A 13,935-nucleotide genomic window follows, 5' to 3' on the forward strand; every position below is an offset into this window, starting at 1 on the left:
ATGTCACTGTTGTTTCACACGGAAAATCGGAATGATTCGGGAGCGAATTGATTTATCTCCCATTACTGTATAGCTTCAAGATGGATTTGGAGATCATTTTTTTTTTCTTCATTCCAGTTTCATAACGGCACATTTTTTAAGTTCAAAATGAAAGGTCAAGCGGTGCAATTCGTTCTCAGCATCTCGCAGAGCTTATTTCATTTCATCCCAAATGGAGGAAAATCTAATACATCACTTATTGTGAGCTGGGCTTTTTTTTTTTCCCTCCTTCTCCTCTCTCTGCCTGCAGGAGCTGGAGGTTGGTCCCCGCTCAGCTCCGACGGGTACCAGTGGCTGGAGGTCGACCTGGGCGAGCGGACCAAGGTCACCGCGGTCGCCACCCAGGGCCGCTACGGCAGCTCCGATTGGCTGACGTCGTACCTGCTGATGTTCAGCGACACGGGACACAACTGGAAGCAGCACAGACAGGAGGACAGCGTCGGGGTGAGTTCATACATACAAGTCCTACATCACTAATTACTGTGACTCAAGCTACTTTTTAAGTATATATTTCTTTAATATATTTTTATTCTTTGCTTTTCGCCTTTATTTCCTATCCTTTCCAAAACTGCTCATGAGCAAAAATATACATATATATAAAAATATATATATATATATATATGGCAGGAACATTGCACGCCAGAGCCAGAATGAGCAGGAGCTCAGCTGGCTTCTGAGAAAAAAACAAAAAAAACGGAATAATGAGGAAATTAGTCGGACAGGCAGCGAAGGCAATGAGGCGTCACCTCCCACCTCCTGGTGGACACAGCGCTTCCCTTCTGCACTTTCCTATTCCCGTGTCATGTCACGTGACGCTGGACTCGTCTCTGATCTCGTCGGCGTCGAGAGCAGACGCGGAAGCCTCAGATCAAACTCGCGCAAGAAGCCACGGAAGAGTTTCCCTTTCCTAATTCTGATGGACACGTCGTCATAGTGACGCCTGATTTGGTTACAGAGCTTCTGATGAGAAATTTCCTCACATGGAGAGAATCGCAGCTCAGTAAAGCATGTTGATCCACGACGCTCGACAGAGACTGATGCACTGATCCCAACTCTTGTTTTCCCCACGTGACTCTGAACTTCCGTGTATCAGTCAGCCCGGCTCAGAGAGGGTTGAGCCGGTGGATCAACCACATCGTATCACCCATTGGGTTTTTCTGATTGCAGGGCTGAGGACCAGTGATGCTGTTTCCTCTTCTCCACCGTCTCTCTCTCTCTCTCTCTCTCTCTCTCTCTCTCTCTCTCTCCACACCTCCTCTTTTGTGGGTTCCTGGATGAATGTCAACCTCTGCCTTCATTTCATTTTTCTAATTTTCTGCTCGTCTCCTTCTTTCTGCTCATCGTGAGACTTTCTCTCCCTTCCCTTTTGTTCCTCCGTCATTTCCATTGGCCCTCTTCTCTTCTTCTTCCCCCTGCTCTCTTTAATCCCCTCCACATTTCTTTATTTCCCATTCGCAGTCAACCTCCTCCCGTTTCTCTGTGTGACTGCCAGACGCTGACGTTTTTTTGAGAATCCACATAATCTCTCTTAAAGTAAATGAGATTCTGTTCACTCTTCAGTGGCATCTGTTGAGTGAAAGGTAGGGATGTCCCTATCTGATATTCCATATCGGTATGAGTTATAATACCCGATCTGATATTCCATATCGGTATCGGGGCAATATTGGCCAAAATGACAGGATAGGATATCGGAATAAATAAGAAGTAAAATCCGATCAGATACATTACAGTAAACATACCAAATTTTTATTTTTACGAGTGGGGAAAAGAATCGGTATTGGCAGATACTCAAGGTTGCAGGATCGGTATCGGATCGTCCCATCCCTAGTTAAAGGCATCTCTGATTGGCTCAGAGCTTCGAGGAGACAATACTGCAACTGATAATAATGATGGTAATGACAATAATAATAATAATAATAATATTAATAATAATAATAAACTTGAATGTGTTTCAAAGCAAGCAAGAGAACAAATTAATGAAATGAACAGTTGAATTATTAAGATAATTGAGGTGAAATGAACAAGCAACTCTTCTCCTTAATCACAGAGTTGGCAGGTTCGACAACGGTCCGATTAGTAATGAAGCATTTTAATTAGCAGAGATGGGACGAGATGAAGAGAACGATCTGTCGGCACAGAGTCGCACATACGCTCATACACTTTTTAGTGTGAAGAGAGTTAATGAACTTCATCTCCACAAAGGGAGAGATGCCAGAACTGTGATGTCTTTTAGTCTTCATCTGTAAACTGCCTATTTTCTATACCCAGCATGCTTTGCTTCCACTAACTGTTAACTCTCCGGGGATGTTTTGACCATCGGGAGAAGGTCGGCACAGTGGTCAGCTTTAGAATACACATTCCTATCTCCTGTTTGCTAAATATGAATTTAGTCTTCGATGAATCAACAAGCAGTTGAATCAAAAAACGAAAGCCTTGAATTAAAAGGTATTTTTGTTTGTAATGAGTGTTGTCTAAGTAATTGGTGTCCATATAAAACATAAATAATAAATTGTCTGAATACACTGGTTGAGAGATTGAACTATGTATTTTAAAAAATTGTGGAGGTTCTTTCAGGTTCTCCCTCTCACTCCTTATAAAAGGCGCAAAAAGGTTTAGTCCGCCCGTCACGAGTCGGCACGAGAATCTGTCAGCTGATCTACTGACCGGAGACTTCGTCACGTCTTCCCTCAAGAAAGTAAAGTCTGGGTCCCGGAAGAGAAAAGAGAGAAAAGAAAGAGGAGGAAAAACAAACCGAGGAAAAACAACTGTTAATTCATTTCTTTCAAAAGAAAGGTGGCTAGCTGTTAGCAAACTCCCACTACGACAGCTAGCTAGCAGCTACCTAGCTGAGGCGGACGCAGCTGCTGTCGCTAGCTAGCTGTAACTAACTGTAACCTTTACTACCTGAAGGAGTGAGCTAGTTAGTTACTATCAGAACACATACAGTATCATAACTGAATCAGCATCATAGCTGCGGGGGGCCCCCACCGAGACTGCTAATGTACTGTACAGGGCCCAGAATTTTGTGCTACGCCCCTGCTCGTGCGAGCAAACACAACCCGAGAATATCCCCCAGTTCTCCGTCGGAATTGGCGGCGTCGGCCGGATCCCAACGGTAATTGGCTTTTCGCGACATTGCGTCAAATATTCAAACGCGTCTTCCCGTTTTTCCCGCCGTCGCCGTCAGCCCGGCGCGAGTGACGTGAATAAGCCCCGTTGTTTTTACTCTTTCTCTGCATGTAAATGCATAATGTGTATGCACGATCAATGCATACATCTGAGATTTCCATTGTGTTTCTTACAGTCTTTTCCGGGCAACAGCAACGCGGACAGCGTGGTTCAGTACAAGCTTCAGCAGCCGGCGGTCGCCCGCTTCCTGCGTCTCATCCCGCTGGGCTGGAACCCCAACGGACGGATCGGACTCCGGCTGGAGACGTACGGGTGTCCTCACAGTGAGTCTCGTCTTGCTCCCAGGGTTTCCTCTGCAGGGTTTTTCATCCGGCGGGGAACATGTGTCTGGACCCCGGTGGTTTCATCAGAAACAACCTGCAAGTTTAGTTTGTGTCAAAATGGTAAACCTGAACAAGGTAAAATCCCTCATGGAGGGAAAGTGTTGTCAGGAATCAACACCTTAATATTCGACTTGTGACGGATTCAATCTGGATGAATGAAAGTGAAACACTGTGTTCACCACGTGTATATTTTGGTTTGATTTCCCATGGATACAAAAAAACACCAACACTTCCTGGCAGCCTTTTTAACATGATTTCATGTTTCGCAATCAATTCACACCTCGATAGTCACCTCGGTTATTGACAGTGAACAGACAACGTGTGTTTATCTTTCACACAATGCACATTGTGTTTCCTTTCGTTCCGTCTGAATTTCTCTTCCAACACATCGCCAGTATCAGCCGCGACGTCATGACAACTACACTGAATAAACATCTAACTGATCAACAGCTGATTTATTCACACTGTGCCCAACAGGGTTTTTTTTCCCATGTCAGTACTGACTCCATGACACTCCATCCAAAAATTACAGATTACTCATTTGTGCCAGGAATCGATTCTGCTTTTAAAATAAACAGCAGATGTGAACCACGTCTCAAACTTCAGCCAGGAAAAACCTTTTTGTGGCTCCGTGTGGAGTTTAGAAAGTTTCATGAGAAAGAAAGGTTCTTCTTAGAAGTTGAAGGTTTCATAACTCTGTCGGACTCCCGGTAAACGGTGGAATTACCTGGTCGGCATATTTTATTTAAAGAGCAGCTGTTTGTGATGTTTCCTGCTGCGACTTTGGCCCAATTACTGTCGCCTCGGCTGTTTACTCACCAGATCGTCCCCTCGTAAAAGCACAACGTGCTCATGAATATCAAATACAACGCCGTGCATTTGCATATACGCTTGAACATATCGATCAAAAAGGTCAATATGAATGCGAAAGGATGATTTCCATATTGACAGTCAGTCTCTTTGGTTCCTCTCTTTTATCTGACAGCTTTTTAAAAAATAATAATTAAAAAAAAGAAGTACATTGGTTTTGAACTTCCAGCTGGTTTGCTGGAAAAAAAAAAGTCCAACTTGACACTTCACTCGCCTGCGGCTGATGCTTAAAGCCCCAGTGTGGAATTGTCTGGCGGCATCTGTTGGTAAAGTTGCAAACCGCAACCGACTGAGCGACCGACAGGGGACACTTTATGGTGCCGCACCGCTGATTCCATTTCCGGTTTCTGTCAGCGTCTGAAAATCCAACGTGAACGCGACGTAATCTGGAACCGTTTTGTTCCAACAACGAAGAAACATGGAGACTCACACGGAGGTCGGGTCCACCTCATGTTACTATATTGAACTCATTCAGAGGTGATTATACATATGTGAACACATAGTTATGGACAATATATTCACACTGTAGCTTTAAATTTATCTGAAATGTGATACAATAATTTTAAGCACCAATACAAATAAATTTGTTTTAGAGCAGTACAAATGAAATCTTATTGGAAAAAAATATTCCCATATTTGTGACAATCACACAGTGATAGTAATCATAGTTTAGTACATTCAAAGTCCACTGTGGGAACATCGCCATGGCAGCCGATGTCAACATCCGCTGTCACTCACTTGCGCCGGGCTGTGGCTTCGGCATTCGGCCCGACACGTCTGGGCCACCGTACAAAATGGATTGCACAGATAGAATCAGGAGACTTATGATATGTACAATCGTGATACACTGCACAGTTTTTTGTGTCCACGTCATGAGCCATAAACAAGCGGCGGCCCGTTGTCGGTTTGCTTTCAGTGGAGTGAAACATGACACTCGCATACGCCGTGTAAACTAGGATTTCAGCCGGACGGGGAGAAAGTACATGGATGAGTAGAGCGGTGAGGTGTCCAGCCCTCACACACACCGAGGATGACTCGGCGCTTCTGGAGCTTCGGCCTGCTGCTCTGTAATCAGCAGGAAATACACTGTACAATCCAATAAGAGCATTAGTGCAAGCGCAGTGGCCGTGGGATTGTGAGCGCGAGAGTCTTGACGTGGGGGGGAGTTGGGGGGGGGGGGGGGGGGGGGGGGGGGTGTCAAAGACTTCCCAAGTTCATTAAAAAACATTCAGTCAGAGATTAGTTGTGCGGCTGAAAAGGAAATTGATGCTGAGCTCTTGGTGCCGCTGCTCTTTTTTTTTCTTTTTTCTAAACAATTCGTTTTAGCAGTCCATTTTGTACAGCCCACTCACACACACACACACACACACACACTGTTTACCTGGCCTTACCTCAGCACCACCGCATCCAGCAGACGCTGGAAGCGAAATTTATCGTTTGAAAAGCGGCCAACGGAGTCCCGAGTCGGTCCCCGCTGCTTCGTCGTGAAATTCGGTTGCATCCTCGACGTCGCAGTCGCCGGAAGAATCTTCTGTCCGGCTGTCGGGTGGGCGCGTTTTTATGCCGGAGGCATCATGTGTACAGGTTGCCCGTCTGCGCGTCCCATCTGTGGAACGCCGTCAGGGCCTTTTTCTACTCAAGGTCACCGTGTTCTCCCAAAAAACGTGATATTTCCGGCACACCGTATGGGACTCGCTTCACATTTGCTTGGACTCAACGATGAACTGATTATATCTTGGTGGTCCGAGGTCAAATGTCAAGGTCACTTGGCCCCTCTGAACGTGACATCCGATGATTCATTTTTCGAGGGAAACTTCGTTAAATTTGGCGGAAACGTTCACTTGGACTCAAGGATGAACTGATTACATTTTGTTGGTCAAAGGTCAAGGTCTCTGTGACCGAAATCAATTCATAACTCGAGGATTCATTAAGTAACGAGTGGGGCCCCTCGGAGAGTCCATACCCCCGCTTTTACCAGATTATCAGCGTTTCATCAGCACGTTGCATATTTTTTTGATCAGGTCCAACATCAGATATACAAGCATTTTTGCCATGTTTAAGACAGGGAAAGTAAATGGATCCGCCATTTTATCAGGATCTGCTCCAAAACTCTATGGGTTCCTTCCCTGGGTCGTGCTCCGCCCCTGTGGAGGGGCGGTCTGACTGACAGACAGACGACAATGAAAACAGAAGCTTACTTGGCGGAGGTGTTCATGACAAATGCGACACAAATGTCTAAAAAAGAGTTTTTTTTAAACGATGGATGTGAAGAGTCAATTTCACCGTGACACCATAATGTTCTGCATAAACACTTCTCTGGACACCAATCAGCGCCATAACTCCCAAACAGAAGGGCACTTCACTGGTTGGAAAGGCAATACTCGTGAGGTGGTAATTCCATTTGTTTTATAGTGTAGTGAGGCCAATTTGTTCAGGACCGTGAATGTTTAAACCTCAGTCACACATTTGCGAAACACACACACTGTCGAGGTTCCGGTCTGGATGTGTCATTGTTATTTGACATATGTGACTCCTTGTTTTTTTTCAGCCTCCGATGTGGTGAGTTTGGACGGCAGCAGCAGCAGTCTGGTGTACAGGTCGATTCCCGGGTGGAGTCCCACGTCCGGAGAGGTCGTCTCTCTGGAGTTTAAGACCCTGAGGAATTCTGGGACGCTGCTGGAGGCGGCGGCGGCGGCGGGAGGAGGCAGCCTCGGTCTGGAGTTAGAGAGAGGAAAGCTACTGTTGCTGCTCAGACAAGGTAGAACACACACACAGCTGCAGATGAATTGAAACTACCTTCACGAGATCACATGAAATTTGTCAAAATGTTCAGGAATGCTCGTGGAAATACTCATCACTGTTGCCGCGGTTACGCCCGTCGGCCCGCACTATATTCTGCGAAGCACCTGAGAGGGAGGAAGTTTGGAAACGCCGCTCCTGATTGGTTCCTATCGGTCCCGACTCGACTACGAGCGGTAAAGGGGCGAAACGTCGTAGACACCTCGCCGTCGCTCCACCAACAGAAATCCCTGCTCGTACTTTCCACCGTTGTTTTTTTTTTTTCCGTCTGTAGCATTTTCCGTAACTTAAACCAAACAAACCGTACGCTCTCCATCGCAGCCTCTTTAATCTCCCCCGCCATCTGCTCCTCTTTCGTACGCCCCGTCTTACCTTTTTCTCCATCTGCCACCGGCTTCTCTCCGTCTCCTCCGTCTCCTCCAACCGAAGTCGACCGGGGAAATCACTTCACCTCACAAATAGATGATAGCACGTCCTTAAAGAAACGAATAGTGCGAAAGAGACGTCGCGACCAACTATTCCCCTTGAACACCAAGTGCGATGTAAATCCTCTTTTAAACAAAGGAACTCTGGCACATTGGGAAATGTCCCCTTGACAAACTGTCTCCTCATGTAGACAAACTGTTTTCCTGAAAACACATTCACCGCCTGTGCTTCAAATGACCACCATCTCGTAGACATGAAGACGTTTCCACTTTAGAGGCTGCATTGAGTTAAAAAAAAAAAGAAAAGAAGAAACAACCAGTGTAAGTCATCATAAAGAGAGACTGCGGCTCAGGCAGAGGAAATTAAAGCCATCCATTGAAGTGATGGAGGAGAGACTGGGAGGAGCTCGGCCCCCGCCGCAAAAGATCGACGCGGGAAACAACACGTGCCATTTCCTCCCCGTCGTCGCTTTCGTCTTCGTCCGTTTCAGCCACCCCCCCGCGCCTCTTTGTTTCCACCCGCGACTCGCTGCTCCTCTGTTCTTCACCCTTTCTCTTCTCATTAGTTGTTGCTTGTCTCGGGTTTGTCGCCACAGATCTTCCATTCCTTTGTTGTTGTCGTTTTTTAAACATGTTTTAGAAGAGGCCATTTTCCTTTTTCCTGTACAGTCATTTTTCCGTCTCCTCTCTCAACTCTCCCTCTCACACACACACAGACCCTTTTAATATTCCTTCATATTTCCTTCATTGGTTTGTATGCCAACGCATTTTTTTTCCTTATGTTTTTTTCAAAGGGTGCCCATAAGCCCTTTTCCCTTCTTCACTTCAGTGTCCTTCATCTCTCCGTCTCACATTTTCTTCCTAATTTGCTCTTTCTCTTTCTGCCTGAGTGTTGCAGGTTGTGAAATCGAGGTCACCTGCGTTGTGCGCCGACCCTGAGCTCGCACACACGTGGTTCGCGCCGCTCCGCCTGCCGCTATCAGATTCGCTTTATGAGGCAACTCTGAGTAGCGGCGCCGCAACACCGTCACGGATAAAAGACTGAAACACTCGTTAGAAATCCGATGGATTCACTGTTTCTTGTCATGTAGAGGTCAAATGTCCGGCACGTGGTCATGCTGGGATTTGAGAGTGACGACTGGACTCTGCGGCCGAACACGGAGACGGAAGCGGCCACAGTTTCTAAAAGGGATTTGATAAGATACGAGATCTGAGAATGTGAAACAGAAGTTCAGGGAACAAGAGTCGAGGAGTCGGGGGAAAGTGAGTCTAATGAGCAGAGCAGACGGTGGAGCAGACGGCCATCGATGGATGGAACAGTCTAAGAGGCATGAAGATGTAGAGTAGGCAAAAATACAAAAAAAAACTCTTTCTACCACAAAGTGAGCGTGACGATCTGGCGAAGTCTCGTGGGTCGAACCCGGTCTTTTGTGGTTCGTCGAGTTGTTTGGTTGACGTTTATTCCCGGGTGCTCGGGCGAGTCGGTGGGAGAACAGGCATCGGGAAGCCACACGTGCAGACAAGAACGACGGGACACATCAGTGGTCACAACAGAAAGGTGCCAGGGTCACGCCGACGTGGCGTCAAACACATCGACAAAGACCGCCGGCTGCGTCTGCTCTCGTCGCAGACTAACACAACCGTACCCGGAACACACGGCCGGGACGAAGTCCGACGACCAACTACCTTGTGCGTTCTGCGCATGCGTGAGAGAGGAAATAACTCTCCATACCAGCAGGGGGCGGTGGTTTGTATATGTCATTCAGAAGCTTTTCGACATGTATGGACGCCAACAGTTTCGAACGGTGCGGAACAAACTACCACCACTTGGACTGTCGGCGCTCATCGACGCTCAGGCGGGTTCAGGCGGCCGACCGTCGCTTTGGTGTGTAGCGCCCTCTAGGGAGAGACCGCAGGATGATGTGGTCGCCACAGTTCAACTTCCTCGTGAAATCATTTCTCAGCATCAGAAATTATTTTTTCCATTCTATTTCAAACACATCGACAAAGAGTCGAGTTTGATTCTGGAGCCTTGACGCCTAAACCAAGAGCAGCTTTTCACTGGAGCTTTGTGTCTGTATCATTTTGACGTTTATTCTGGGTTTCTAAAAAAGCTCTTTGACTTAAATTGTCACAAAATAATTATCGAGCGTGTGGCGCGGCTGTGATTTTTTTTACGTCAAAAGCATCAAAAATCATCAGATCTTAATGACAGAGGCACCAATGACAGCTACTTAGAGAATAAACGAAGTTTAACTGAAATATCAAGTGGGGCCGATAATATTTTACAGTTTAATATTATGATAATAACATTGCAGCGTTTTGAGCATTTGTCACGATAATGACACTAATCAAGTAATGCCACCAAGTGTGAGCAAATGAAACAGAACCGTTCCCCCGCAAGTACGAATGTGAAATGATAACGTTTTTCAGACCAACAAGTTTTAAAAGACAAAAATGTCAGTCACAAGGAAAAGAAGTAAAGAAAGGAGAGAATGTCTTTGAAACCGCAACAAATCACACTTAATACTTTCATTTGAATAACTGAAAAATCTGAAACGTTATCATACGACTGGCTGTCGGAGGAGTACAACCGCGAGGTGAAGTTGTGGAATGGCCTTTGCGACTTGCGTCAGTCCTTCCACTCTGACGCCAGCAGACTAACAAACGACTTAGCTGCCAAGAAGAGAGGTAATAGACGGAAGGGGACTAAGAGATAAACATTGATGGTTCTATATATTCATATCGATAAAGTGATTCTCTATTTGTTTACCCTCAGACCTCTCGTATCGATTCCTACTCTCTCTCTCTCTCTCTCCGTTCAAGCTGTAATGAAATCATCCATCCAATGAAACGCTCCCTCATGAAGTCGTCTCCCTCTGGTCTCCACCTCCGTCAACGTAATAATCGCGCCATTGATCAGTGTCAGTACAGTGATATTATGTGTTTTTAAGTCTCGCCATCCTCCCCCCCCTTGTATTGATTCCGCTGTCTCTCTCTCTCTGGTTTTCGTCCAGAATGTAATCAAATCGCTCATCGCGATTGAATGTGTTGACAGGATCCCAGAGGTCGACGTCTTAACATTCTGCGTCGAAAAGGAAATTTCTCATCCACCGAATATCTTCACACAAACTTGGCTGAAGTATCAAAAGATACATTTGTCCGTCGTCTTCCGAGCTGCCTCTGTTTGTCCTTCTGAGGCCGGGATTGTGGCTCCCCGAAGAATGTCTAATACATTTTTAATGACCGACTGTATTCAGCTCTTTCTGCAGTTCTTTCTCTCTCAGCAGAAAAAACAAAGTTTCTCTTCCGAGTACTTTGGGGGAATGGATACACACATTTAGATCCGACTGGTGCTCATCTATCATTAATAATGTCTCGCTGTTGTTTCTTCTGCAGCTTTTCCCGGATTAGGCTTCATCACATATTTGTCTTCGGGTTTCTCGGCACGAGGACGCAGATACGCCCGGAAGTCCCTAATGAGACGAGAGAGAGAGCGGGTGACCTAACTGTGCCTCTTCTCTGCGGGATACTGGGGAAAAGTGAAGGATTTAGACACAGTGCGGAGGCCGGTGCCTCGTCGCCGTCACGGCGCTGTCGTTTCCCTCGACACCGGGTCATATTGTGAGAAAGAGGCCGAGTAGCGGGTCACGCGATGAGGGGATAACAAACAACAAAACTGTCAGATAACTAAAGATAGAAAGCAGCAACAATAGGTAACTAACTGGAACCACTGCTTTGTGGTTGTACACTGCTGCCAACCATTCAAATTGTCATTTACATCCATCTTAGTCTTGGTTTCAATGTCTTTGTGAAGACATGGAAAGAATTAAAATAAAATTGATTTTGTGTGACTATGACCTTCGACCAAAACGTGATTGGTTCATCGTTCCTACCGAAGTTGAAGAAATTGCCCGAAAGCATTCCTGAGATATCGTGTTCCCACGGCCGAAAAACATGCATTGTGAAGTCACCTGGACCTTTGACTTTTGACAACCAAAACCTAATGAGTTCAACCATGAGTCCCAAGTAAACGTATTTTTACAATTTGTAGAGATTCCCTCAAGATGTCCTGAGCAATGACTGTCAATAAAAATGGACGACGCATCTCGAATTCCTCCAATGTTATGAGGTGACATTGACCATTGACTACCAAATTCTACTCGTTTGAACGTTTGTAGCACATTTGAAGAGAAAGCCTCAAAGTGTTCGCGCGGCAGTCGCCGGTACAGAGGGATGAAAACAAAATGGTCTCCCTGCCGCTATACCTCATGAAGACGAACCTGCACATTAGATAACCAGAATAACAAAACACAAGTCAAACAACGTTTGTTCTGCCCAGTGTCCTAATAAGGTTTAGGCTCATTTCATGCGCGTCAAGCTCAGACTCCGCAAATTAAACAGAGGTGAGGAGTTGATTGAAAGACCGAGTCTGTCTCTGTAATTACCATTTGTCGCTTTGTAAAATGGTTTTCAGTGAACTGCTTTATTCTCTCCCGCCCTCCCTTTTTTCTTCTGCCATCCGTCCCCATTTGTTTTTCATTCACTGATGTTATTCTCTTCCTGCCTCTGCTCTTCCTCTTCACGTTCCTCCTTCTGTTTGTCGCTGTTTGTCTTCCTCCCTGTTCCTTTGAGTTCCTCTTCATCCCTTGTCTTGTCCCTCTGTGTGCCCTCTTCTCCACTATCCACCCTCCCCTTTTCATTCCCATTGACTCACTCTATCTCCTCTCCTTATTCTGTCCAATCTATGCCTTCCCTCTCTTCCGTCTCGTCGCCTCCTTCCTTGTCGCCGGCTGTATCCTCCTCCTCTTCCTCCGTCCGTCCTATCTACTCCACCCCTCCTCCCTTCCAGGTGGGACGTCATCCTCTGAACCCCGGCGTCTCGCTTCCCTCGGCAGCCTGTTAGATGACCAGCACTGGCATCATGTGGCGGTGGAGTGGCGGGGTGCTCACCTCAACCTCACTGTGGACAAGCACAGCGAGAGGGTTCAAATCCCTGCGGAGTTCGGCCACTGGGACATTAAACAGGTGCGAGGAAACACCCTGCCCTCACAGACAGACACATCTAAGCATGTACAGTGTAAATACTGCGAATATGTTTCATTCTCATCTTCTCATTTCCCATGCAGCTGAGCGTAGGGGCAGCCCAGAGCCTCGACTCCCTCAAACCACTCGTCTCCAAGAGGAACTTCCACGGCTGCCTGGAAAACCTGCTCTACAATGGCCTCAACTTGATAGAACGAGCGAAACACGAGGACCAGCAAGTTACCCTCGCGGTAAATTCATTCAACCATGAACTCCTGGCTACTGTGATGGTTAAGCGAAACAGAACAACCACAAAGTCAATATGACAAGTAGTTCAAAAAAACAAACCAGTAGGCCTACCATTCAACTAATACTGCGTTCCATTATACCTCGGAGCTCGGAATGACGTCACACCCGCCGTCCACAGACAGAAATTGGACAGTACTATTTGTGCGACAAATTTAATGAGACACAAGACAAAGGTACTAATAAACAGTTGAAAAACTACAACGTTCACTTTCTGTTGATACACGGAGCAGCCATCTTGGATTTTGAAGTCATGGTGGTGAGGTTCCTTTCGGCCTTCCGAGTTGAAATTCAGACTCGGGGGGGCGGTTACAGTTACAACTTCCGAATCGGAGGTCGGTAATTCCGAGTTCCGAGGTATAATGTCAAATGCAGCTAGAAGTTTTAGCATTTCTAAGCGTAGTGTTTTAGAGTATTTAGTGTTTTGGTTCAATCTCAGAACTGGTATTAACCTTCTTTCCTAGCTAGCGATTTTTTCTCTGATGAACCCACTATATGCCAGTTGCCCACGCAGCAGCAACAAGCAGCAGGACCAGGCAGCAGGAACAATGTTAGCCATTGTTCCGATTCCGATTCCCAACGAATGCTGACGCTGCTACGTGATTGCTGTTTTTGTTCAATAGGTAGCGGCTTGCTAACGCATTAGCCCTGTCATGTCATTTCACGAGCATCGCACGTCAGGGCTTTTCATTCATCTCTGAGTTTATTTCAAAATCGAACGAATGCAGCATGAACCCGACTGAAAGCCCAATGCTGTAAGCCTTCTATATTAATATGCTGATTTTCATTTAGCATCTTTGGCATTTTAATAATAATAATAATAATAATAATAATAATAATAATAATAATAATACATTCTATTCATAGAGCACTTTTCATTGCTAAAAGCAATCTCAAAGAATCAATTATTAGCAATCTAATAGACGGGGGTGGTCGTCATCCGGCCCGGTTAATAGCGA

At 46.0% G+C, this 13,935-nt stretch overlaps 1 protein-coding gene across 8 annotated transcripts in view; it reads left to right on the forward strand.

Annotated features, from left to right (window-relative positions):
• The window catches only part of LOC118310582 (contactin-associated protein-like 4), a 93,765-nt gene that overhangs the window by 37,799 nt on the left and 42,031 nt on the right, over positions 1–13,935 (forward strand). For all 8 annotated transcript variants that reach the window (XR_007030775.1, XR_007030774.1, XM_047332174.1 and 5 more), the window contains exons 4-8: positions 290–483; positions 3,344–3,491; positions 6,970–7,179; positions 12,498–12,673; positions 12,775–12,921. Coding sequence is in view for 6 of the 8 variants with exons in the window: in XM_047332174.1 (XP_047188130.1) it covers positions 290–483; positions 3,344–3,491; positions 6,970–7,179; positions 12,498–12,673; positions 12,775–12,921 (875 nt within the window). In the remaining 2 variants the exon portion in view is untranslated. The remainder of the gene's footprint in view (positions 1–289; positions 484–3,343; positions 3,492–6,969; positions 7,180–12,497; positions 12,674–12,774; positions 12,922–13,935) is intronic.

The sequence above is a fragment of the Scophthalmus maximus genome, chromosome 5 (assembly GCF_022379125.1).
Source record: "Scophthalmus maximus strain ysfricsl-2021 chromosome 5, ASM2237912v1, whole genome shotgun sequence".
NCBI classification, from domain to species: Eukaryota; Metazoa; Chordata; class Actinopteri; order Pleuronectiformes; family Scophthalmidae; genus Scophthalmus; species Scophthalmus maximus.